The sequence below is a fragment of the Labrus mixtus genome, chromosome 17 (assembly GCF_963584025.1).
Source record: "Labrus mixtus chromosome 17, fLabMix1.1, whole genome shotgun sequence".
NCBI classification, from domain to species: domain Eukaryota; kingdom Metazoa; phylum Chordata; class Actinopteri; order Labriformes; family Labridae; genus Labrus; species Labrus mixtus.
The window spans coordinates 20781982-20809159 of NC_083628.1; the positions used below are offsets into that span (position 1 = coordinate 20781982).

At 40.2% G+C, this 27178-nt stretch overlaps 2 protein-coding genes across 5 annotated transcripts in view; one reads left to right on the plus strand and one right to left on the minus strand.

Moving 5' to 3' along the window:
- The window catches only part of rab27b (RAB27B, member RAS oncogene family), a 160239-nt gene that overhangs the window by 66249 nt on the left and 66812 nt on the right, over positions 1–27178 (minus strand). The gene's annotated exons all lie outside the window — the stretch shown is intronic.
- The window catches only part of LOC132991892 (cingulin-like protein 1), a 54924-nt gene that overhangs the window by 18206 nt on the left and 9540 nt on the right, over positions 1–27178 (plus strand). For 2 of the 4 annotated variants that reach the window (XM_061060847.1, XM_061060849.1), the window contains exons 2-8: positions 3574–3687; positions 7699–7829; positions 16475–16592; positions 16746–16936; positions 17743–17827; positions 25422–25928; positions 26795–27085. In XM_061060847.1, the coding sequence (XP_060916830.1) occupies positions 17789–17827; positions 25422–25928; positions 26795–27085 (837 nt within the window). In that variant the 5' untranslated portion in view covers positions 3574–3687; positions 7699–7829; positions 16475–16592; positions 16746–16936; positions 17743–17788. The remainder of the gene's footprint in view (positions 1–3573; positions 3688–7698; positions 7830–16474; positions 16593–16745; positions 16937–17742; positions 17828–25421; positions 25929–26794; positions 27086–27178) is intronic. The other 2 variants (XM_061060848.1, XM_061060850.1) reach the window with 2 other exon arrangements.

The window sequence follows — 27178 nt, forward strand, 5'->3', positions numbered from 1 at the left end:
ATATGACCTGCCTGACCGATAGCCCGGGTTTCTGTTTTTTTTCATGCATGTCCAAACGTGACAGTAAACAAAGAGGCGAGACCTGAGTGAGGTCAAATACTGAATTAGCAGTAGAGATGTAGCTGTACTGGTTTTAGTACATGGTTGTTTTTCTATAATTTAATTTAAAATAAATCTCTGTCATGTCATGTTGTTGTTGTGTTTCGACATTGTAACCCTGACTCCTTTAAATATGTTGTTTTCTCATTAAGTTTAACTGGAGAATGTAGGAAGGGAAACAAATGAGCAGAATTTAAACTCAACGTTACAGAGACAAAGTTGGATTATAACTATAGGAGAGATTTAAAGCATCCCACATTTGCTCTATTTTACTTTATAATGAGATGTTTTTCATAAAGAATGGACTTCGTCGGGTCTGCTGAATGTCACATGCCATTTAAATAATGTACATTGAGACGGTGTTTGTCTTATTTCCATCATTCTTTAACAACTATAGGAACTCCCCTCAGCTCTCTCTGGCTCCTGTCAGTGCATGTTATCCTCCTTTTTAGAGGGATTAAAACACAATGGACGTGTTTTGATTGCTTTTAATCAGACAACAGAGACTCTCTGTGTCATGAGCATCCAGCCCACTCATGCTGTGTATGCATCCACTCATACGGCGACGACGGGAATTAATTGCCTGCTGTCCATCTGTAGTTTTAATATATGTATATACGCATGGAGATTGATTTTCTCCTTTAAGATAAAAACACATTTAAGAGCCAGTCGGGGTTAAAGCTGCTTCAGCACAATGTGCTCTCTGTGGTGGGTTTCATTCAATAGTGGGTGGGAAGCTTCGACAAACAAGAGTCTGTTAGACAGTTCGATGAAGATTTCCAACACCTCCGATGTATTATCCTCATCGTCAGAACATTATTGATGTCACACTTTGACATTTTACGTCTGAAACCAAAACAAAATATTGATATCTTCAAGTCTTACTATAACAAGTTTTTGTTATTTACGTAAACTTTTCTGTGCATATAAGCTGAGTCTTTGAAGATTTCCCCTTTTTTCCTCATTAGCTGCCACTCATTCTGCTTCACATTTAACCTCTGACTTCCCCAAAACAAGGTGATCCATCACAGTGAACACTACGGAGATAATGTTTTTGAAGTGACCCACCCTTACATGTCACTCTCGTGGCACACTGACAGGTACAAATGGAAGTGTCTTCAGGACATGATCCCTCACACATGTCAGCTGTTGGACTGCTCTGCCTGTTAGTCGGGAGAGTATAGTTCATTTCAGGATAGGGGGAACCAGTTTGGGTTCATTTACATCAAGATGTATCATAAAGTGAAGGTGGGGAGTTTATTAAAGTTGTTGTTTAACAGGAAGAAGAAAAACAGGAATATTCAGTTGCATTACGGGAAATGTAGGACACTGGTTGTCTTCAGCCTGCTCCATCATCAGGGTGATAAAAGCTGTACTAGTTCACTGTTCTTATTTGTACCCAGGCACGGTTCTATGAGGGTACAGAAGGATGCATTGCACCCTCAATAAGTAATCAAGGCGTTCAAATGGCAACATTGACTCAGATCGTGTTTATTACATCCATGATATGATGGTCATGACAGATACACAAGACCTGTCAGTACACTTGGGACCACAAGCGGGAAAGCCCCTTTAAACTCAGATGCACCCTAACTCATTTTGTTCTAGAACCGGGCCGTACCTACGAAAAGTAATGGTGCCATAACGAGTAAACAACCCGTGAATTGTGAGCCGATTTAAACCACTTCACAGGATAATTAGACAAACAGAGCAGCTGCTGAGGTGATGCAATAGGCAGACCCAGAAAGTCTACCTTGAGTGGTTGTAAAACTTCACTCTCAGCCTGACCTGTTGCGTGACCTTTTGGCCTTCGAGTAAAGTAACCTGTTGTTGTTGTTTGCTTCCATAAATGGAGACTACCAGTTAGCCAAATGACAGGCAGTGTGTTTCAGATCAAGTAACTAAGATAAGACTGTTTGTCAACTTCCTGCAATGTCACGGCCAAATGTGATGATCTCATACTAGGGTGATGCAAAAAAAGGAGTTGTTTCAGAGGAAGTTCATGAACACATGGATTGCCCTGTGTGTCTGTGCAGACTGGCGTGACAGCATTTCCCTCAGGGATTAATAAAGTATTTCAAAATCAAAATGACTAATCTATGTGCAAAGGTTTATATCGTATCGTAAGTCCCCTACTTAGAAAAAGAGCAAAACAGACATGTGAGGTTGTCACCTTTGGCCATAGATCCTTATGATACTTTAAGGTTCATATGGTTTGATCATTGACTGTATATAAAGATGGACAATGTGACTGTCTCATTGTACTAGAGTGAAGTCAAAATAATGATATGACCGCTGCTGACATATTGCCAATTTCGAGCCAGAGAGTCTGATGTAACAAAAGTGTCGGCGTCCAATAAAACAGCAAAGAGCCTCATTTGTCAACAGAGCTGTCAATCATGACGTTAAACCCCTTTTTATAGAATCGACTAACCTATTAAAACTAAACTTCTCAGAAAAATGAACACTTCAGTAGGATAAGAACCAACTGTAACGACAGAAAAATGTTTATTTGACCTGTATTTAGATTTTGTAGCTTGACCTATGTCCCATCTGCTAACATGGAGGAGGTAGCTTTATTATGTGTGCTGCAGCCCGTCAGCATGGGGGAGCTCCATTTGTTTTCGTGTCAAAAGATATTTCTTGGGCCATGATGATATTTCTTGCCTTTATGGGTAGGACAGCTGAAGAGAGACAGGAAATGTTGGGAGGAGAGAGTGAGGGATGACATGCAGCAAAGGGCCGAGGTTGGATTTGAACCCATGACCGCTGCGATGAGGACTGTAGCCTCTGTACATGGGGTGCGCGACATAACCACCAGGCTACTGGTGCTCCATGTTGTACATCTTTTTATAATGTTTATGGTTTTGATCAAATATGAGGCATATTTCATTGTGATTACTTCAAAGCCATACAGGTGAACATTTGCACTGTGCCTCCAGTTAACAGTATATATTTTATTTTAACTCTTCAAACTTTGAGTACACTCATTTTTTTGTGTCTGTGTCATTCCGACTAAAGCGCGGATGACCTTCAGTCGGCTCTGGTGTTTCATATCTGAGATGTGAAACAGTTCGAGGTATTTAGGGCATCCTCGTAATTCAGTTGAAAGGCAGGATTCACCACATTTCAGCCTTTCCCCTCCCACCGTTCCTGTTTCTCTCCATTCCACCACAATGAAAATGTTTCTTAAAGCGTCGCGGAGGAATGCTTTGACATTTGGGTGTTGTCTTAATTCTGTTTGTCGATGGCATCTAGACACTCAGGTAAAACATTTAACAAAATATCCTTAAGATGAAAGACATTTCCCACCGAGGTCAGACTGAAGATTTCATTTAAAATGTGTTTTCACTGCATTCATGGTGTCTGGCTGCTTGTCAGAGCTGGTTTAGTGATTTGAAGTCATGCTTCCTGTAAAATGTTTTGATATGAAGGTGAACAAATTAATTAAAAATACTCTCTCTCTCTTTAAAGTCTCCAGAGTTCCAGAGAATACGAGAGGACTTCCCCGCTCGTCTGGACAAACTACGGCAGCTGATAGAAGACAAAGTTCATATCCTTCAATCCCCCATCACCAAGGAGCAACAGGTAAATGATACTCAAGATCATTATAGAATCCCATCCCTGGCTCCTTTCCTGTCCATCATTCCCAACTCTCTTTCTTTCCCCAATGTCCAACTCTAACAACAAGTCTTGTCTCTCTTATAAAGACCCAACAAGCCCCTAAATCTATCTTTAAAAGAAAAAAATAAAATAAAATAAACACACCAAACTTAACCATCAAAAGTAGGAAAAAATTAAAAAATGAAATGGATACTCTATTAGTTATGGAAGTTTTTGGGGTATATGCTCAGAAAAAAATGTTTGTGTTAGTTTAATCTGCAACCGGAAATGAGTAAATATAAAATAGATGTATTGTTGTAATATGATTTCTGGAAGTATCTTTTAATGCCTCATAAACCTAAAATCTGACTCGCATCAGGAAGTGTTTTCGTTCTGATTCTTATAAAATATTGTTTGAAAGACTTAAGCTTTGCCCTGCAAAAAGAAGATAAAGGCTCCAGCTTTACATTTTATTTGTATTTCATATGAATTTAACAGGATGTTAAAGTATAGTAGTATAGTATAGTAGATATAGATGCTACTCTCAGCCTCCAGTGAGAGTTTTGTTTAGAGGTTAGACTACTACAAACATCTGAAATGAAATAAATTAACATGTTGGGCTTTTGTCCTTTATTTATTGGCGTGCCCCTCTCCCTTATCTTCCTTTTATTTACAAATGACACATTCCTGACATCGTCAGTCTCAACATAGAGACAGCGGCTGTGATTAGGTTCACAATCGATCTTCGATTGATTACTTCACCTGGAAATCTTCCACACGCTCCTCGTCAGCTGGCTGACTGTCTCCTTAATTTGAAAAAGAAAAACAACCAAAAATGATGATACTTAGAGGTCAAGAGGTCATGCAGGAGGTTAAGCTGACTGTGCAGTTTTACAAAGTCATGAGGCAGACTGCTTCAAACTGTGTCGAGTGCAAGAGACAGTATAATACCAGTAAAAAAAAAAAGATAAATAAAAGAATTGTAACCGTATAAAACACAAGTTGAAATAATTCAACTATAGCAGGCATTAACGTGTATTTTTCTCACAAGTTATAGTGTGCCAGTTTTGCATTAGAGCAACTAAAACATAAGACATAAAGTTGCATTTACATCACAACTTTCAACCTCCAACAGGAAAATACAAAATAATCTATGTTTATGTATAAAAAGGTAAAATGATTTGCAGCCTGAAGGTCATCTTTCCACAGGGATGTAATTTAAAGGAACTCTTTACTCTTTAATGATTTAAACTAAACTAAAGACAGAATCTGTCTCAGAGCGGCTTTTGAAGAATCTGAAACATGCACGCCTGCAGTTAAAACATCGCTGATGTCATTTTGTCTTTGCTGACGTTGAAACTCTGTAAAGTGTTTTTGAAATGAATCTTTGCTAGAGGGTACAGGGCTAATTGCTCAACACTGCCTTAACTGCATTCCTCCCAACAGTCTACGCAGGGATTTGCTTTTATTGGCAGCCTCTTGATGTGACTTCTTTGATTTTTTCCTCTTAATTTCTCTGTTGGTACACGAGTCCCTCTCTCTGTTTTCTCTCTTTCTCTCTTTCTGTTCATCACAGTTGATCTCTCTGCTGAGGTCAAGTTCATGATAAAAGCAACATATTCCCTCACTCAGATTAATAAATATCAAGCCGATCAAGTAAAGACTTCATTTATATGAAGTATATGATGTCAAACTTGACTTAACATTTTGACCATTTTAACCAACATTTCAGAAGACCCCCCTATTAGCTGGCATTTTTGGTTGAAATTCTTATTTCTTGAATCTTGTTTTAGAAGTGTCATTTTAGAGAGAGCAAAAAAATGCCATTTGTAAAATTTACAGATTGAAAATGACCCATCCTTGTTCATCAAGCAGATGTCTCCTGATTGTAGTCTTACTTGTTGTCTGGACGGAAATTATACCAGTTTGTATCGTAAACCTTCAGATTCTCCTTAAAGGTAGAATGAGCGACATGTTACACATACATTTAGCAGAAATCCAGTCTATCCTCTGTAAATGTCTGAGTCATGACTGAGTGAGAAGCTCGAGTCCCGCTGGCTGTGTTGTTGTTGTCGCAGCTGTGTTTACATGGACGGGACTGCCGACTCCTCCCCCTTGTGTATAAAAGCTGTTTTAGTCAAGAACTAGAGAGAAGAAGAAGAACATACTCACAGATTATTTGAATGTCTCGTAAGTGTTTTTAGATCGTGATCATTTTACGTCAATTTACATGCAATGTGAAGCTAAGAGCTAACTAACGAGCGCTAACATTAGCATGCTAACACAACAATGCAGGACACAGGATATTGCAGCTCAAACCAAGTCTGTCCAATGCTTACACTTGACTCCTTCATGCAAACGCGAGGGATTAGAGGTGTGCTGCTGGAGGAGAGCGGAGGCTGTAGTATGGCGGAGGTGTCCCCAAACAGCACTTTGTTTTGGTATAATGCTGGTGCTCAAGGGCGACCTCTGCTGGATCAAAAAGTCGCTCATTCCTCCTTTAATGAACCTGATGTGTAGCTGGAGCAAAGCATGCGCCTTCTGCATGAACTTGTATCTTTTTTGAACCTCTATGTCTGGGTTCACATGTCTGTTATCGATGTAATCCTCAAAATGAAGAATTATAGCGTCTGTAGATATGTTTTGTATCACAGCGTCTTCGTTTAAAAGAGGACCAAAGATCATGTTTCAAAACCGAGCGAGATTTGGCTGAACATGGCGACAGTTTGTTTCTCAGACTGAGTCACACAGAAGACAGACAGAGAGACATGAAGACAGACAGACGGACCAATCATCATGTGGCAGCGTGACTCAGTTTGCCTGTTTTCTCCCAGCAGCCCACGGACGCTCACTGACGGACTCTGTCACCTCGACGAGTTCAGACTCACAGCCTGATCGTTCATCCCCCCCCCCCTTCTCCATCTTTATCTTTACTCATCGTGTCCCCCTGTCTGTCTGTCTGTGTCTCTTCACCTCCTCGTGTCATGTGATTGATATCTACCCCACTCTGTCCTCCTCCAGCTGGTGATTCATGGCTCTCTGCTGTGTTACTCAACATGTTGCTATGTCTGATAAACAGCAGGGGGCCAAAAGCTGAAGTGTTACATATCAAAAAAAAACCTCCAGACTAAATACTTCACGATTTATGACGCATTTGTTTGTATTGTCTTGTGTTGTAATCAGTTGTCAGTGTGTTTTTGGTCTGTGATTATGAAAGTTAATTGCCTTCCCGTTTCCATGCTGACAAAAGAGACATTCTTGATTTGGGTGTGTTGTTGATCTATAACTCCATCCTAAAGTCGCTGCCAAATTTAAACTGAGTAAAGGTGTAGACGCTTAATTACATTTCACCTCTGATTTCAATCTCATTCAAGTCAAACAACTTGATGAATCACTCTGGGGGAGGTGACACAGCGACACACTGACAACAATAGATTATACATCAGAGGGGTCAAATATGAAATGAGTTATTTTGGGAGGCTGTGGCTCAGAGGTAGAGTCAGTCATCTCTCCACCGGGGGGTCGGGGGGTTCGATCCCCAGCTTCTGCAGCCACTTTGGGCAAGACAGTCTCCCGCTGCTTCCTCAGCGGCGTATAAATGTGTATGAATGGGATTAGTTACTTCTGATGGACACTTAACACAGCAGCCTCTGACATCAGTGTGTGAATGTGTAGGTGTGACCTGCGGTGTAAAAGCACTTTGAAGACTAGAAAAGTCCATTTACTTTTTTATGTCTTTACAACCTGTCAAGTGTGTTTTTAAGCTGCCCAATAAGGACATACCTTGTAGAGGTGTATCTAATTAAATCTTAAGCAAGTACAGTGACAAGGTGACCTCATCCTACTGGCTCTGTGAGGCCGTACTTGAGCATGTCTTTCTCCCATTAGCCATCCTGGTGTAAGCATTAAGCATCACTTGTTTTTGTTGTCCTCCAGTTTGGCTGCCAGCTTGTGTGTGTTTCCTTTCCAAACTTCTCTTTGTTCTCCTGTGCTCAGGGTTCTGTGTGTGGGGAGAGCTCAGGGACAGGAGGACTGAGGAGGTTTGCTGTTTTGAGCGAGGAGCTGACTTTTCACCTGCAGCAGCTGCAGACACAGACACAGCAGGAGCTCAGCAACATCTGCACACAGTGAGTCCACGTCATGTGGTGTATATTCAGTACAAGGCAGATGTGGGCTGATGTGTGAGGGGCACCGAGGAACATGAATTATGTTACCTACAGAGTGGATATCATGAGTGCATACTGAGGGTTAAACTCCTTCTTAAAACTCAAAGACAAAATTCATTCAAAATGAACACACACACACACACACACACACACGCACACGCCCTGTACCTCTGTTCTCTGCAGGCTGCTTGCCTCACCGTTCTTTCTGTTTGTCTCCCTCCCTCTTCATCGATCTCTAAAGTTTAGTTTTTCCGATTTGAATCCAGTTTCACAACCTGGGGAAAGCTTCTTGTCAATCGAAAAGAACAGCATTGGAACTTATTACAAGTTTGAGCCTTATGAATACGTCGCTGATGGTTTGATTCTTTAGATGGAAAAACATTTTCTTTGTTTAAAACACTGCACGTGGACGTTTCTGTGATCAGTGACGTAAGATGTCAGAGTGCTATTAGCAAGCGTTTAAATAATTTTTTCTGTAATAAGTTTGGCTTAAAACAAAGCGTGTCATTTGGACAGCCCTAATATGTGTATTTTTTTTATTTTTTGTTCCTGGACTGTCCTCTTTATAGACATCAGGAGCGTGTCGTGTTGTGTTTGAACATGTGAGGAGGAGGAAGCTCTGTGTCGGTTCCTCAGGGTTTTGTCACAGAGCTGAAACATAAATGTGGGAGTTTCGCTGTATCTCATAACAGCAGCAGGTTCTGCTCCACTGGGGAGCACAACAGGATCCAGCCTGCCTGCGTGCGTGCGTGCGTGCGTGCGTGCGTGCGTGTGTGTGTGTGTGTGTGTGTCAAATTGTGTGTGCGGCTGTGAGAGTGAGGGATTGGAAAGAAGTAACGAAAGTGAACGGTCCAAATGCATTTGTTGTTTTGTGTGTGTGTGTATGCATGTGTGCTATTGTAAATAGTTCTTTTGAAGGTCCATATGACCTCCAGATTTAGATTTGATACACATTATGTGATGTAAAGGTGTGCAGGTTAAAAAAACAAGACAATATTTTTGGCAGACAATAATGTGAAAAAGGAAAGATTGACACAGCATGCCCTTGTGTCCTGAGAGGGAAATTTAAAGTTTTTTTCAATTAAGTTTGGTGACATAGATGTGAAGGCCTTTTTCTGCCTTTAAAGAATAGTTATTGTCTGGATCTGTCGGTGTACATAAATAAACTCTTTAAGTTAGGGGCTGAACGATATTTTGAGGTCGATATCGATATTATGGAGAGAGAAAAATCTGATACGATTTCTCAGCCGATACCTTTCTTAGATCCCTAGAGATAGATAGATATAGATACTCGTTTATTGCGTTGATCCCTCAAACGCAGATATCAAACACTTGTGGAAAAGATGTATAATGAAGACAAGATGGTCACTCAACTGGAAAATAACTGTACATATACATTGTACATCACTGCTTGACTCTCTAGAGGGTGATAATGTTTGTTGTAATCCATATAGCAGACTCTGCTGGTGACAGCAAGAGAGAGAACTGCTAGTGTAATACGATGGAAATCAAATAAAATTTTGAAAAATTTGAAAATTTTTGACGACTGAATGAATTGAGTAATATCGGCTATAAAATGAACTGCTACTGATAGTCATTTGATATGTTAATATCAGTCGATATTGGCTGGTCAATAAATCTGTCCGGCTCTACTTTAAATATTTTAATCAGGAATATCTGGATTACACAGCAGCCTGTTGGCTCTTTTTTTTTGTTCTTATTTGTGATTTAGACCACAAAGTGTTGAAACCGTCTTCAGTCTGGTGTGCTTTATACACTCAGTATTGGCACAGATAAGATTTTAGTGGATCAATGGAAGTTAATTGAATCTTCAAAAACACAAAATTCTTTCAGAAACTTGTGTCTGACATCACAGATGCTCTTTCAAAGTGTGATTCTGCTGTGGACATCAGGCTGGCTGGTAAAACAGTGAAAGTTGGACTCAGTTTTAAAATCCTTGTAAAAAAAACAAAAAAACAACAACTTCCACAGAAAGTGTGAGAAAGTGAAAGTTTCCTGGTGCATTTTCAGTTTTTCGTTACCACTTGTGCTGCGCTGACAGTAAAAAAAAAAACATTCAGATGGTGGTAGGTGGCTGCTGCCTCACCCTGCTCGCTCGCCCGCTCGTACTCTCTGTACCGCCGCCATGACGAGCCGTTTGGCAGAGCAACGCTTCAACTGCTCTCGCTTCTGTCAGACAAGACAAGCTAAAACACATCTCAGGATTCAAGGTGTGCCAGCAGACACGCACACACACACACACACAGACACACACACACACACACACACACACACACCCTCCCACATACACACACATTATTCTGATCATCTTCCAGGAAATCTCCTAATTTCTCTGCAACTTTGGTTCTCATCCTCAAGACTGATCGGCTCCTGTCACAACTGGGATCAAAGGCTTAATGGGAGGAGATGTATAGTGCTGTAATGAAACCTTTTACACCTCTCCATCGTGTCGCCCTGCCCACTTCTCAGATCTGCTCGGCTTACTGGAACAAGACGTCACCCTGCTTTCTTTTTACTGGGGTTTTCCTCGGCTTTAAAAAAAAAAAAACCTGCTTATTTAATCGTGTCAGCAACAACACAGGGTTGGGTCTTATGCAAGGAAAGGGGATCAAGCATTGACTGAACAGAAATGGAGATAAGACGGTTCTGTTTCTTTAAGCGGACCCCAACAAGCTGCAGGAGTCGAGCGGCTTTGAAACGTATACAGAAAAGTCCTTTAAAACTGCGTTAGTTCAGATTCTCTCTCTGAAGGCTTAAAACTCTTCTTAAAACCTCGTACAGTACATTTCCTCTGCTCTTTGTAAAGAGTGAGAACATAATCCCAACCAAGCAGCAACCTTCACGGCCCTTTGGTGAAGCCGAAGCTGTCCTAGCGGTCTTCCATACCAAACTTTTTCTAACACCAAGAGCCTCGTGTCAAGCGTTTACAGCAGCTCACTCCCACAGAGAGTTCACACTAGATAAACTCAAGTGTTGGGGCGGATGAAGTTTGATTGTGATGGATTACATGAGATGTTTTCAGTGGTATTTTCCCATACAGAGAGATAGAAACAGAGTCTTTAGCTCGGGTTATTCAAGGACACTTTTACTCCTGCCAAGACTAACAGGCCGACTGGCAGCTTTGGAAAAACTCCCATCTGATCTGTCAACTCTCTCCTCTTCTTCACCTTCCTCCTCCTCCTCTTCTCTGAAGGCCTAGCTTCTCCTAATATGTTCAAAAAAATGTCTGATATTGACCGTGGAATTGATTTGTCGCCTCATTAATCCTATTGATCTCAAGACCAATTCAAGTGGTAGCCTAGTGGTTAGTGCACGCATCCTATTTATGAAGCTATATTCCTCTACGCAGGCGGCCCGGGTTCACACCCAGCTTGTGACTTCTTTACTGCATGTCATTCACCACTCTTTCTCTCCCTGATTATTTTTTTCCATCCACTGTCCTATCTCTAAAATAAAGGCAGAAAAAGCCCCAAAAAATAGTCTCCCCTGTGGCTAATTGACTTATTATTGCTAAGTACCTCATATAACCCCACTTCAAAAATACTGAACTATCCCTTTAAGTTAGATAACCTAAGTTAGGTCAAACATGCATGTTACTTACTGAAATCCACATTTTCTCATAAAACGAACCAAATGTTTTTGTGTCTAAGCTTAAACACAATGCCGCCATTTCACAGCATCAGCACGGTAAAGTTATTGATGCAAAAAAGAACACTAAGGGAAACCCTTAAACCCTTAAAGGAAAGCTCCAGACAGAAGTTTCTTTATTTCTTGTGTAAAAGCAGAAATGTGCGATTGACCTAAATCTTAATCGTGTCATTTATTTTCTTGTTGAAAACTTTAGTATTTCCATTTTTGCTCATATCTTTCGTCCCCTTTTTGATTCTTTCTCTTTGTCATTTTGTTTCACTTGTTTCATGTTTGTCTTTCCTGTCTTCAACTTCCTGTTTCTGTCTTCTCAGTGATCCCATTTGTGTAATAGAGAAATACTTGACCACACCTGATTTCTTCTTCCTTATCTGTCTTTCTCCCCCGTTATCCTGTCCAAATATTTCTGCTTCATTACTGCCTTCCCTTTCTCCCTTTTCCTCCTCTCAAATAAATAAGTAGAAAATATTTATACCACCATCATGAAGCAGAGTGAGACATAAACACATAGAAGTCTGCAGCATCACCTCTGTCCATGATAGAAACACTGAATGGAGCGTGTTTCATTCTTCACTGTGGATTCTGTTTGCTCTATAAATACGCCTCAGCGTGTACATCCCGTGTAACCTCGACACGGAGAAACCAACATATGTGACGTGCTGCGGGCGAGGAGATACATTAATATGAAGAGAAAAAAAATAACACCCACACATTTTTCACCTGCAATTATGGAGTGAAATGTGTTTGTCACATACATTCAAGCAATTATGGAGCCCTATTCACGCTTTTCTAGACGTACACACCTAATCAGAACACACTGACAGCTGGCTGTGTGTGTGTGTGTGTGTGTGTGTGTGTGTGTGTGTGTGTGTGTGTGTGTGTGTGTGTGTGTGTGTGTGTGTGTGTGTGTGTGTGTGTGTGTGTGTGTGTGTGTGTGTGTGTGTGTGTGTGTGTGTGTGTGTGTGTGTGTGTGTGTGTGTGTGTGTGTGTGTGTGTGTGTGTGTGTGTGTGTGTGTGTGTGTGTGTGTGTGTGTGTGTGTGTGTGTGTGTGTGTGTGTGTGTGTGTGTGTGTGTGTGTGTGTGTGTGTGTGTGTGTGTGTGTGTGTGTGTGTGTGTGTGTGTGTGTGTGTGTGTGTGTGTGTGTGTGTGTGTGTGTGTGTGTGATTTTAAAGTTGTCAGCTTCACACACACACACAGATATTCATTGGTAATTACTGTCTCTTCACTCTGATGGATGATGTTTCTCGCTGCTCATCACACACACAGGTGATTTAATGAAGACATTTGATTGGTTAAGAGAAGTTTTGATTGACAGCTGACAAAACGGCTTGTTTGCGTGAAGTTTTGAGAGCTCCTGGAAATGCTTCAAGGTGTTCATTTAGTCAAAACAATGAGCAGATTGAAGGTGCGAGAAAACATCTACACACGTTCAAGTATGGGGAGATTTCCCACAATGCATCAGAGATAGTGGTGCTACACATACGCATGGCAAAGCCTTGTTAAAGCTCAAAAATAGATTTCTCCATTTCTCAGACATCCTCTCATAAGTTGCTTCTCTAGAAAAAGCAGATTTGAGGATTTTGGAATCAATAAATGAACGATTCCCAGACTTATGTTTGAGTTTTCATTTGAACAGAAAATGCATGAAATCAAATTCAGACATTTTTCCGAGAAATAACCTCAAGAAGTTCTTTTTTTAATAAACTTATTTGATAAAAAATGGAGCTTTAGGCAACTGGACAACAGATTTTTATTTTGAACAACAATAAAAAAAAAGATTCAGAGCTTACTTGGAATCAGACAAACTTACTCAGGGCTGAGAACAAATACTATTATATTTGTGAGGAACATTTTTTCCTAATACAGTAAATTCAATAGATAAAAGAAAAACAAAATGAAGGCACTGACTGCTGATGTGGAGACAAATGAAAAAGTGTGTCACAACTTTTAAGCCTTTCAGAATGAAGATTAAAAAGCCACATTGAATTAAATCATCCAAGACTCATGGCTTTTAGATCAAAATGTGACTATAGCTATACATCCATCTGACATATTTACACCTCAAACATAATGTTGGTATCATCTGTGTTTTGTCTTTTCCGTTTGTTCCTGAGTGTAAAGCAGAAATCCTCCCAGTCTTTTAGCTTTTCTTCAGATTTCTCTTTCTTCATGATCACACACACACACACACACACACACACACACACACACACACACACACACACACACACACACACACACACACACACACACACACACACACACACAAAGTGGAGTCAGCAGTCCTCCTTGAAAACCTCGTTAATGTTGTGTTAATATATTTCCCAGAGGGCCTTTGTATTTTTGTGTCGTCGTACTAATTTGTCTGCCTCTACATGTCGATATCGCTCCTTCAGTGGGTTCATCAAAGGCGTCCTCAGACGAGCCTCCTCTTCTTCCTCACAAACAAAACACTTCTCATGCCTCTAATCAGCTGCTGCTGTTTGAGGCGTCTGTTACAGAGGGTTAGCACCTCCTAGTGGACACATCAAGTATTGCACCTTGATGTCTGAATTACTTTACTGTACTTTTCTTTCTTCTTTGTACTAAAAAAATTGATTTTATACATTGGCATACTCTTCATTTATGAATACTGCTGTTACCCCCTTTTTACAGTACTACTACCACAATACTCCTGTTACCATAGTAACTACTTGTTTTACTACAACTATCATGGCTGCATTTGATTCTACTTACACAATTGATTCAACAATTCTTGGATCAATGATCACTGCTGGTACAAGAATCATAACGACATAATTCACAGGGATTAAATGATAAATAGACTTGAGCTTGTATATTTCTTTTCTGGTCTTCTGACTACTCAAAGCTCTTTTACACCGCAGGTCACACCTACACATTCACACACTGATGGTAGAGGCTGCTGAGTAAAGTGACCATCAGTATTAACTCATCCATTCATACACATTAACAAGTCGCTGACAAAGCAGCGGGAGCAAATTGGGGTTAAGTTTCTTGCCCAAGGACACATTGGACATGTTGTTGCAGGAGCTGGGCATCGAACCCCCGACTGCCCTGTTAAGAGACAACTGAATACATCAACATTAAATTTATAGTGCTTGCACATAAAACTCCTAAATAAAATCCTGATGTTTTTCAGAGTGATATCAGCACTTATAGCCAGCCCTGCAAATATTTTTTACCGCAAGACGAGCTGATGTGAGAACAAAGCAGAATAAAAATCAGCACCTTGAACGAGTGGGAGGGGGTGGTGATGTTTATTCCCCGCAATCGGTGAACATTTCAACAGCAGTCCTCCTGAAATTTTCAGGAGTGCATATGTGAAAACGGCCTGACACTAAAACTCTGACATGCAGCTTTAACCCGTGCAGTATACTGTATAAAATCCCTCCTGCGAACTCTGGGTCTAGATATCTTTTGGTGGAGGATAACAGCGAGAAGATGAAGAATATAAAGTGGACGTAAACAACAGTCCATGGTGTCAGGAAGCATTAACTCTGTATCAACGGGTCGCCATGTTTGTTGAAGGAACAGTTTCATGTTATCCACTGTGGTTGTTTTGGTTGGCTGATCAGGAATGCTGTCAAAGTGTGCTGCTTTCAGGGATCAGGAAATCCCATGACCATGACTAACCCTTTTTCTTTTCTTTTTTTATCTCTGATAAATGGTTTTCTTTCTTTTTTTTAAATCAAAGTAAACAAATGACTCAAAGCTTCTTCAGTCTTTTAAAGAGTCCGGTAAAGACGTGATGCTGTATCTATCGTCGGTGTTTTCTCAGTAAATCTCCGAGCTTGTAGAAGACAAACAGAGAGTAGAAAGGTCCGACCTGTTCTGTCCTGTTCTTTTCTCTCCTTTCAGGAGCGGCTCAGGTCGTCTGTCAGGGGGGGTTCAAGCTCCAATTGTATAAAAGACACAAAATGTTTTCTCTGCTGTAATTATCTCAAACTGCAAACTGTTCCTCTTTCCTTCTTATTCACACGTTGTTCACTGATATTTGATTCTGTGTGTCTTGAAAACATACGTCTCTTAGTGTGAGGGTTAAACCTTTTTATTTTCTGCTTGTTATTATATTAGTAGACATTATCATTTGCATGTCCTTATTTATAAGACTATACTTAATCTTCTTCTCTCACTTGTGTAAATGTATTGATGAGAAAAGTGCAGGAGTCTTCAGTCTTCAGTTGCTCAGCGACCCGGTCATGAAACTTAATTTGTTATATTGAAACGTGGAAAAGGAGTTTCAGGTACGCTTCTCCTGCAGTCTGGACTCTCCTGCAGGATGATCTGAGGTGTCTGAGGGAGCTGGTCTCTTTAAATCTGTTTAAGAGTAGATTGAAGGTGTTGGAGGAAGATGCTTCTGGTTGTAGATGCTTTGATAAAACCACTTGTCTGCTCTGTGACTCAGATGTTGATCAGTCTTTTATGTCTGTTACTTGTTTATCGTGCTGTGTCTGTCTTGGCCAGGACACTTTAGATCAGATTCTTAATCTCAGTGAGGTTTTCCTGGTTAAATATATTATAAAGGAATTTAGATTTAGATTTAGCCACATATGGAGTGATGTATTCTTTGCCCTAACGTAAAAAAAAGGCTGGCTTGTTAAAAAACATATCAACAGATAAAATGTCTGCATCTCTAATTAAACTCATTCTGAAAGTCAAAGATATCCAGCCAATAAACAGTCTATTTAACACTTGCATTAATTTGTGGTATAGGGTTTATAGTAAGGTTAAACTACGGAGCCCCTGAAGTGTTGTGTGCACAATATATTAACAAGTTATTACCTTTTGGGACTTCAGAGGCTCCGTACTAAATAAAACAAAATAGACTATATTAGTTAATATGGTATTAGTGTTAGATTTTAGTTGACTTGAATGTAATCTGTAATCTAAATGTTTGTGTGTTTGTGTGTTTTCAGACTCTCGCAGATTGAGGGCCGACAGCGGCTGCTTTCCTTTGAGCTTTTAATTCTTCAGGAGAAGAAGAAACAGGCCAAACAGGAGCTGAGGAGAAACTCCAGCTTTCATACGTCCACTGTAAGTGATCAGAGGATTTTATTACATCTGATCATTAGGTAAACATGTTGTTTAGACAAACTGTCAGGAGAGGTCACAACCAGAAAACCTATTAGTCGAACAATGATGTCACTTTATTTTGTTAAAATATCTCCTTATTTTCATCTTCCACAGGTTCAGCTGTGTGCCTGTCGGGAGCTTCAGGTCTCCATCACCGAGCGTTTGCTTCAATCAGAGAGGTTGGTGTTCCAGGAGGAGGCACTGAGCGCGCTCCATAACCTGCTGACACAAGACCTGCAGAGGTACCAGGAAGAGACGCAGAGACTGACCGGTTTCACACAGAAAATACTCAGACAGTCACACAGGTAGCTCAAACCTCATCATGTTTTCATTTATCCAAAGTCATTGTTGAATTTAACTTTGATCGAGTTTTTAATTGTCTTTTGATTTCATTATTATCATATGTGATGATACCATCACAGTGTGTTCTAGTTCTGTTTAGGGCTTTATCTAAGGAGCAATCTGTCAGGTATTAAGTGAATGAAATGATAAAGTGATCTTACTATATGATCAGACATTAAGGAAACATGTTATGTTGAAGTGCTGGCTTCTCTGACAACAATGCAGCAGCCAGTATGTCCTCCTTCTAACTTTAGATTCTGGTCCTGAATGCTCTGGATTTGTTTGGACCAGAGAAGGTAGGCGGTTTTAAGGCGACCCTCACACGGCCGTTTTGGCTTGACAGACAAACGTCAAACCAACAGGTGTTGCAGCGATGGAAGCGGGCAAGAGAAGTGGTTCAGATAGAAGTGATTGTACCCGACCTAAAAAGCCTCTGCATGTTTCTAATAAGCTCCACGAGCAGAAACGTGCTCAAACTAGGATCAATATTGGAGATGCTTTTGAAAAATGGAGAGAGGTTAGAACACAGAAAGGTTTACAGACCGATGCAGAGCTGGAAAAACACTGAAGCTTCAGTGTTCACCACATGGTGACCTGTGTGAGCATCGACTCTAGAGAGGAGGGGGGGGGGGGAGACAGCTCTCTACAATGCAGTACCCATTTTAAACACTAGGTGTCTGAGTTACATATTGCTCCTTTAAAGAAAGAGACTAACTTTTTTCTTGTCATTTTTTTTTCATAACAAGTTTTGTTTTATTTTCTTTCTCAGGTCGGACAAAAAGGAAACGCTCCCGAGCAGAGAGAGTGACCGCAGCATGCAGGGAAAGAGCGAGACAGAGCAGCAGAACAACATGGTACAGTCCAACTTTAAAATCACAGCAGGCTCAGCTAACCTGTTGTCTTTACCTTTCTTTACTCTGTGTTTCTTGTTCTTGGTGCCATCAGGCTTTTAAATCACTTCCAAACACTTGACACTGTTTGGAAGCAAACTAACACCAACCCTAACCCCCAGCTGTCATCCTGAAAGATTAGGCATGTTTGTTTTTCATGCTAACTAAGAATACCCGTCCAGCAGAATTCATGTGGGCAGTTAGAGAACTTTGAGGCCAAACTTCAACCTTTTTAAAAACAAAAATCTATTGGTTAATATATTGTGCATTTGGACTCAAACAAATCTTGAGACACAAGATGAAGTTCAACAACATTTAAACATTTTACAATAAGAAACTCAAACAAAACTTAAATATTACAGGAAAACTAAAACATATAACAAGAGAAGAAACCTCTCGTTGCAGTTTAGTTGAGTAGAACAGTGTCGCTGTGTTTTTTATCCAAGAGTGTGTGGTTGTGTGTGTGTGAGAGTTTGTGCTTGTGTGTGTTTGTGCGTGCACGTTTGTGCTCGTGTAACTTTGTGCCTGTGCGTGTGTCTGGCATGGATCCAGCTGTTGTCAGTCTTTCTCAGACAGTCGGAGAGGAGACAGAGGAAACATCTGCCCGCTCATCTGGCTCTGTCTGTCACACACAGATATAGAACCACACACACACACACACACACACACACACACACACACACACACACACACACACGCACACATTCACTTACAAACACTGTTAGCATCTTTTCCCCCTAAAAAAACCCCAGAACATCAAGAAAAAAAAAACCTTCTATAATAAACTGACACAGTAGTGACAGGAGACGATGAGGGAGGAAACCTGGTTTGGAGTCTTATTAGAACAGGAAACCTGTCAAAGTGTCAGCACAGTGTATCTCATGAAGCTTAAACACAAACACGGCAGACAGGCCGGCTGCCAACACGCTGCAGCTCCTGCACACAAACACAACATGACTCACACTCACTGTTTGCAGCTCAGACTCGTCCCCATTGAGAAAAAGAGCAATTTTTAGTAAGAGTTCAAAGTGAAGCTGCACTGGAAAATATTTGTTTTTTATTTTCTAAAAGGTGTTAAATTGTAGTTTGCTTTTCACATTAACCTGCTGAAATCATTGGGAGGATGTGCAAGAATAAATACATCGAAATAAAACTACTGAGAAACACTCTTTCAATCCAACTTTTTCTGCTGTTGTGAAAATTATACCAACACTAAAGAATACAGACACCCAACCAGGAGAAACTAAAGAACCAAGAAGAAATTAAAGAATCAACCTGTTAAAAGATCCTCAATAATCAAGATGACAACCCCAGAAAGAAATCAAGCAGAAGATGCTAAATCAGTGTTTCTGTACTGGTTTAGCCTCAGGACACTCCACCAACTCCTTTTTGCAACCCCAATTTTAATTATTTTTTTACAAAGCAAATATGTTTAATGAAAAAACACATGTTTGCGATCCATGGAAAAAGGCTCTGCGACCCACTTTTGGGTTCAGACCCACCAGTTGAGAAACGCTGTGCTAAATTACAACATAAAAACAGGTCAAAGTAAGAGATGAAGTTTCACACAGGAGTGATAAACTGTCCTTTAACAGAACAGCGCTCATCGGTGAAGCATTTATAACCAAAAGATGAGGAAAAAATTAGAAGAAGCAAAAAAAAAAAAAAAAAACATGATTAGCTGGAGAACGTGCTCTCTGTTAGTTAAATAGTCTCAACTCTATGATTAAAGTAAATATAAAATCTACACGAGTCACTCTGGTCCCATGAGAGGCACAGTCATCCGATTATTTTTGGTTCATCTGTCAGAAAAGGAGCCAGCATTTGTTTAATCAGAAACAATTTGATGAGATATAAATCCAATAGATTTAGATTAGATTAATGATATGAGATTTTATTTTAGATTTGGTGATCTGTGTGAACTGTGTTTGTCCTGTGTGTTTTCTCACATATGTCACATCATCAACAGATTATCTAGACATTTAGTAATGCATTAGTCTAGATCTGAATTATCCTCAAAATATCAAAAGCAGCAATAATTAAAGGGTTAAGGCCGAATTCAGCTCAATGACAGAACTTAATGTTTCAACACAATGTTTTTAAAGATTCATCTGATATTATAGTTCAGTCTGGAACAGTCTTTGGCACTATATGAATAAAAATTGTTTGATTGATACGTGTGTTATAATTTAAAATTTAATCTCAGAAAGTCTTGTAACTATTTCCGGGATTTTCTAAAAGTTTTGTTCAACATGTACTCTCGTTAAACGGTGACCACATTTTTAGCGTTTTAGGGCTTCAAAATAAATCACAGAAAACATAAATCTGCTGATATTTCACACGGTTTCAAAATAAGAGTTTTAAAAAAATGATCACAATTCCTTTCAGCCTCAGGTGACATTTTAGCGTTAGCATTTTAAGAAACAAAGCACTGGTGTCCCTTTTTTATTTCCTCTAAATCTGAGCAGTTCTAAATGTTGTTTTGTCCTCTTTTGGATCCTTACTAAGCGGATATAATAATTAACATATCACTCGTTAACTTTCTATGTTTTGTAGGCTTATTGTAATACATAAACAGACCACAGTGATGGTACTCATAAACTCATTTTATTTATTCCCACATTAAATAAAGAGACATCCAGGATTATTTTTTTTCCCAGATTTCATCCTGATTTGTAACAAATATTCCTGTTTTAATGATGATTGTGGGTTAAGCACGGTGTGAGAACGTACAAGCCTCAAGGCGAGGACAGAGGGCAGGTTCGTTCATTAATCTTTGTTATTTACAGTCACAATGAGTGGAGGGGGGGCAACAACAACAACAACAACACGGCAACATATTGCCAAGCAGATTGCCTCGGGCCAAATGTAGCTCGACGTTTTGCTCCATGTGACAGGCGAACATGTCCGACCCGAGACGGCTGCTACTAATTTGTTATTTCTCTTATTTTTCATTGTGCAGTCGTTTACCGCTGTGACAGTTTGCTTTGGTGTAACGTTTATGTGCATCTGCTCATTTTCATCGACCTCCCTCAACATAAATCTCGTAGAAGTATAAACATTGTAAAATATCGTTTGTGGTTCTCACTTCCTTGATGATGTCCATGGGTTGTCCAGACATTTTTGTCTGGAGCTCTGACTCATTTAGGGTTGGAATGAAGTTTGTGTGCACACACAAATTAATTTAATTTTGCCTATTTATTTCCCTCTCTGCCGCCACTATCATATCAACTATTAGGTAGCACCAGAGACTGGAAAAATCTAAATCTTCTTAACTCAATTTTTAAAGGACTCAAAAAGGAGACGTTTGTCTAAAGTTTTAAAGTACTTACAAAATGTGTGCAAGCTTCTGCACGATGTCAAACTTGCAAAGATAAATGTATTTGCAGTATTAGTGTTTGTGTAGTTAGCTTTTCAGGTCATTGCACGTTAGACATGTTAGCATGCATGACTTTGTGTGCAAATTTTTCATGGACTCAATTCCCTTACTTTGCACGTGTCTCGTTAAATAGTAAAGAATGTATCTACAATGAAATGACTAACAACAGTAAAAATGCCACTTTGATATGTAAAGGAAGCTACTGGCAGCCTGTTGTAACACATCCTGAATGGTCCCACCTCTTATAAGAAAAATAACCAATCATAGCTTAGGACCTGGGGCCCATGCCACCCCTGGCCGCCCCGCTGCACGCTCCTGGTGATGTCATTTGGGTTATCAGATGTGACTAGGGGACTAAAAGATTTGCTACAAGGCTTTGTTTGAAAAGGTTAGTGAGACATAAACATTTACCAGACATAGAGGGTGACTGAAAAAAACTTAATGAGTTGCATCATGGGAAATGTAGGATACAGGAGTTTTGCAGGCCATATAACCTGACTTGGTTATTTTTTAGATCGTCTTGACCTCTGCTGCTTCGTTTATGACCTTTTTTTTTTTTTAAATTCCAGCGTCAGTCTATTTTAAATAACTGGTGTGGCCTCTTCAATAAAATATGTGGAACTATTTCAACAAGTCTAATTTGTTTTTGATTGATTTCCCAAATGTAACAGATTAGGATTGAAAATAAAATACTTTTATTATTGCGAGCCTAAGGTTAAAACCTTCAATAACAAAGAAAAAGGGAATTTTTCCTGAAACAACAAATCATCATCCCCTGGAGAGTCTGGGGAAATGTTAGCAGGTCACAATGTTACATCCTCTCCTGAACTCTTATTCTGAAATAACCCTGAGTTCTTCTGTGCATAAACATCAGAGAGGCATTCAATAGATTTCCCACGATGCATTGCTGTCATATCTGGGTCAGATGGTGTTACGGCTCTATGCCATATGTCTGTACTGCAGCGAGGAATGGAGGTCCAGCGTATGTGTGTGTGTTGAGGACATTTGGTAATATGGATCTGCGTGGTTTTCCTGAATGAAGGGTGTGTCTGTGTGATCGCCTTCTTTTGTTCCTCTAACTCCAAATAAAAGTGAAACATTCCTTTTTGAAGTTAAATTGAAATCACTTAAGAATCATTTGCATGTGGCTGACTTAACTCTCAGGGTCACACGAGGCTCTGTTTGGTAACACAGGCCACTGTCTAACTAATAGTTATCATGTAGAACTCTGACATCAGGGCTTTGGGCAAGATTTCATTGACAGAAAATGTATTGTAAATGTTGTTTTCCACCTGCATAGACAGATACTGAATCATATTCTGTCACATTAGATTGTAAAAACAGAGGGGGTCATCATGAAAGCAGAAAGGAAATGAATGTATTTCTTCTTCTGATTTCTGACGTTACCAACGAGTGTAAAACAATCAACACAATTTATGAGAATTAAAAAGAATCAAAATGGATCACAAATTATATGTTTGATTTAATAACGATTCCCGTTATATTTAATCATTGATGTAAAATGTATTTACAATTTCTTCATTCTCTTTGAAAATTGTTCTTACTGATTTAAATCTTAACAACCCAAGGGCTGAATTAACAACAGTGATCATGTTTATGACCACATAGACGCTCGATCAGCCTCGACCCTAAACCTTAACCCCCCCCCCTTAAATCAGAACCTTAAGTTATTTAACAACATGAGTGATCCTGATCAGAATGAATGAATGAATACAAGAAAAGGAAATAGATTTAAAAAAATAGTAATAGTAAAGGTTGTAAATTAAATTAGGTTAAAATAAAATATAAAATATCCAACTAAATTATAGAATTGAAGTGAAAGAGGACAACTAAGAACACAGCAAACATAAGAAGGGTTTGACTTACAGTACATGTGTTTAACAGGTAGAGTTAGTACCTATGTGTAACAAAGGAGTACTAACTTACAGGCTCTGTCTCCAAAAACGTTAGAAAATCATCCCAGATCTTCTTTAAACTCCTCTGATTTCCCCCTCAGGTTATACTGTACATTATCTTTAAATTTGATACTTAGCTCTGTGGGAATCGTTGTACCTGTGATATTATTAAGCGCAGGTATAGAGGTCAAGAATGTATTCAGACATTTGGCAAGTCCAGAACATGTGTATCAGTGTGCATCACTTTTGATTCTTGAACATCTCTGTTGTGGGGTTTTGACCTGAATATTAAGTCACTTATTGAAACAACTAAAATGTACACGAGAGGTACAAGAACACACACATTCCACCAGCGAGTGTGTGTGTGTGTGTGTCCGTCTCCTCATCCCATGAGAGAGTCCACACTGAGCGCGCTCAGCTCACAGGGCAAAAATAATAACATTAAAAATCATCAGCTCAGAGCTAATCCCACCCCGGCCTGTAAACATTTTAATACCGAGGTGATTAGCAGTGATCCTAAACCCCAGACGCCCACCCTCCCTCTCCGCCCTCCCAGACCACGGCTGCACTCCCAGCCCAGCCCTGGCTCACTGTTCTCAGGGGAGGCGTCCAGGCGAGTCCCTGGATTAAGGCCACTCGGTGCTTTGGACCCTCGAGCCCCGAAAGTTAAACCCCTGGACGCTCGCCACTTCATTTCTCTAAGTGGCATCAGCCTCCTTGTTATGATTGTTAATTATAGTTGGATTTAATCAAGTGGCTTGTTGGCAAAGAAGAAATTTAAAATGCTGCCATTTATTGTTTTATTCCTCATTTTGGGAGTTGAGTTGAGTTGAGTGGGATTTTTTGAATTATGGAGTCATGTCTGTCTGTCCGTTACTCTACATACCTACATATATCCTCTTTTATTTCAGTGTGAGAAAGTGAACTGTTGTGTTGGGTAGCGGGGGGAGGGTGCTGATTTTTCAGATGAGCGAGCAGATGTTGCACTTCCTCAAGAGGGATTTATGTCAGATAGGAACACACACACACACACACACACACACACACACGAACACAGTGTGTTATTATGTATGCATTTCAACAGTGAACAGCATCTACTTACTGTTAAGACAAGGGACAGAGGCTGAGAGAAAACACACTTTAATCAAGCTGCTACATGAATAATTGAAGGCATGGTTACAGTGATGGAATGAATTATATTTTTCCATTTATGTCTTATATCCATATACGTCCTGTTTGTGTAATATAACTGCTTTCCATGTTTAAAGGAAGACGATGAAACAAATAAGGAGCAACACTATTTTCCTGTTTTAGCTTTTACAGCCTTTCTGGATCATATACTGTAAGGCCAGAGCTCCCCACCTGCACACAAACATGTTAATACACACAACAAAGGAGGGGAACAATCGCTTAGCTCATCGACTAAGTTCATGATCCACACCATGAAGACAGCCTCTCTAAGGATGCAGGAAGCCAGAAAACAGACAGAAAGTTCTACATGTGTCATAGCCTGCAAGTCATTGGGTAGCCAATCGAGAAATAAGCTTTGATTGATTGACACTCAACGGCAAAAAAAAAGAAGTAACAATATGTTTCCTACTGTTTTGATGCTACTGGTCAACTCAGACCAGTGCACCCAACCAGTGCATTCTTTGTTCATGTTTTAGGTTTGGTAATATTGAGAACGGTAGGCCGTAACAAACTATTGAATGCTGACGCATCTGTAGAACAGTATAATATTTAAATTATAAAATATAATTTAATTGACACTTAGGATCTTTTATTGTTATGTGGTAAGGTGTCATAGAATGGTTAAAACATGGACTTCTCCTTTTGTTTTCTGAAGGAGGCGTTTAAAGTCAAACGGCGGCAGACACCATATTGAAAACATGTTTATCAACTTAACTGTCAGTCAGGAATCTGGAAACAGGCAAAGAGGTGGAACTGATGTGGGCCTTAAAGGCATCACATGAGAGTTAGATAGACGTAGGTTTTGTGTAGCTTTGTCTTGAACCACCATTCAACTTTTGAAAAAGAAATCCATTACTGCAAAATTCAAACCAAAATCCAACATGGCAATAAAGAAAACCCTGCCTGTTCATTTGAACTTAACCCACAATGCACTAAGAGAAGATTGTCGTGAAAGTCACTTTGGTCCAAACAGTATTTTCTGTCATATCACCAACTTCTAACTCTGTACATTTTCTGTTTAGACTGGGTTAACATTGTCCTGGGGGTCTGTTATTGTGTTCACCTCTTTTAGCAAGTGCCTTCTTCTAAGCCGCCTCTCAGTCTCCACCAGGCCAACATCAAAGACGAGACACAGCAGATCAGAAAAGCCAGTCAGAAGCCGTCTGCAGCCCTGATCCGCAGCTCAAACCTGCGCCGAGCCGGCAGCATTAAAGACCTGATCAGTAAATTCTCTGGTCCAGAACAAGACTCCTCTCCACAGAGCCCCTCCTCTGGATCCCCAAAGTCTGCTTTTGCTGAGGTTCCAGAGTCCCCAAAGTCCAAGTCGAGTCCAAATACTCTGAGCACCGTTGGACAAGATAGGAGTCCAGTCCCCAGCATCTCTGTGACCCCTCCGAGCCAGCAAACCAGTCAGAACGGGGCTGAATCGGCTCAGAATGGCAACAAATCAAGTCAGATCACTGCAAGAATCGATTGTCCAGTAGGGGGCAGCACTGAGAAGAGTGACTCAGAAGCTAAGAGGAAAACACAAACGGCAGTCTCTGGTAGAGAGTCGGTGGCAGACTCCGGTATGGGATCGGTAAGCAAAATCTAAATCCCGACCGACTGTTCTGATGTCGTCGCTTGAAAGGAAAATCTCTGCATCCCTCTGCTGTGCATGAGGACAGCACCACAGCATGGCACTGCAGGTGCTAAAATGTGTCTCCTTGCATGATTAAAGCACCCTTCTCAATCTGGATAAGGACTCGAAAGCATGAAACGATTTTACAGCCCGTGCTCTTTGAATCACACTAATCTAAATGGCCTCAAACTCCTAATTTTCTTTGATTCCTTTTCCTGCATCTCATGTTGCATTATCATGCATCTTTGATCTAATACAATAAGATGATCCCTCACATTATCACGGTGTTGATCATGACTGAGAATGATTTGGACAGAACTGAATTTTTACGCTCTGTCGGGGTTACGTTTCTGTCGGGGAGAAACTGTTTGTTTCACAGCTTAAAGTGAAGTTATTCTGCCCTCTAGTGGCCAGAAAATACTTAACTGCAGCTGTAATGAAACTCCGGTCAGCAAATTGTTGAGGACATTATTTTTAAATGAACTGAATGAAAAGTTGATTTCCATTATTTCATGAAATTGTTGTTCAATCATTGTGCTAATCCACACAGTATCTCTTCTTCCAGCAGGATTTAACATTTGGCGTCTTTAATTGAGGTCATTCATTTGAACATTTGTAACTTTTCGCTCTTTGTTAATTTTATGAATACCTCTTCTTTTTTATTGTTTTTATTGATCTTCTCTATTGGTGATCAATAACAACCCAAACACATGCTCAGTGAAATCATCCTGAGTGTTTTCACCCGTCTTGGATATGTGTGTGTTTTTTTGTGTCATTCATGTTTGTTTCATTCCTCCCTCTTCCCTTCTGCCCTTTTCCTCCAGGAGTCAGAATTAGATACAAACAAGCAGCCAGAGAGCCCGTCAGAGGACGAGCCCACCACACCGAAGCCGGCGTCAACCAGCCAGAACCCGAAATATCAGCTGTTCGTCAACAACGAGATGAAGACCAACGGGGTGGGCAGCAGGGATGCAGATGGTCCGGGAGGAGGCGGGCCGATAGGGGAGAACGGCCCCAGGCTGGCCCATTGGGAGCAAGGCCGGCTGAAGAAGAACCACTTTCGAGGGTCCATGGAGTCCCTAGTCTCACGGGACTTGGACACATCGTCTGACAGGGTGGGTGAGGTCGACCTGGGACTGTGATTGTGTGTGAATCGGATCAGGGAGATTAGAGACAGTTTTATGACGATAACATGATGGATGTCTATT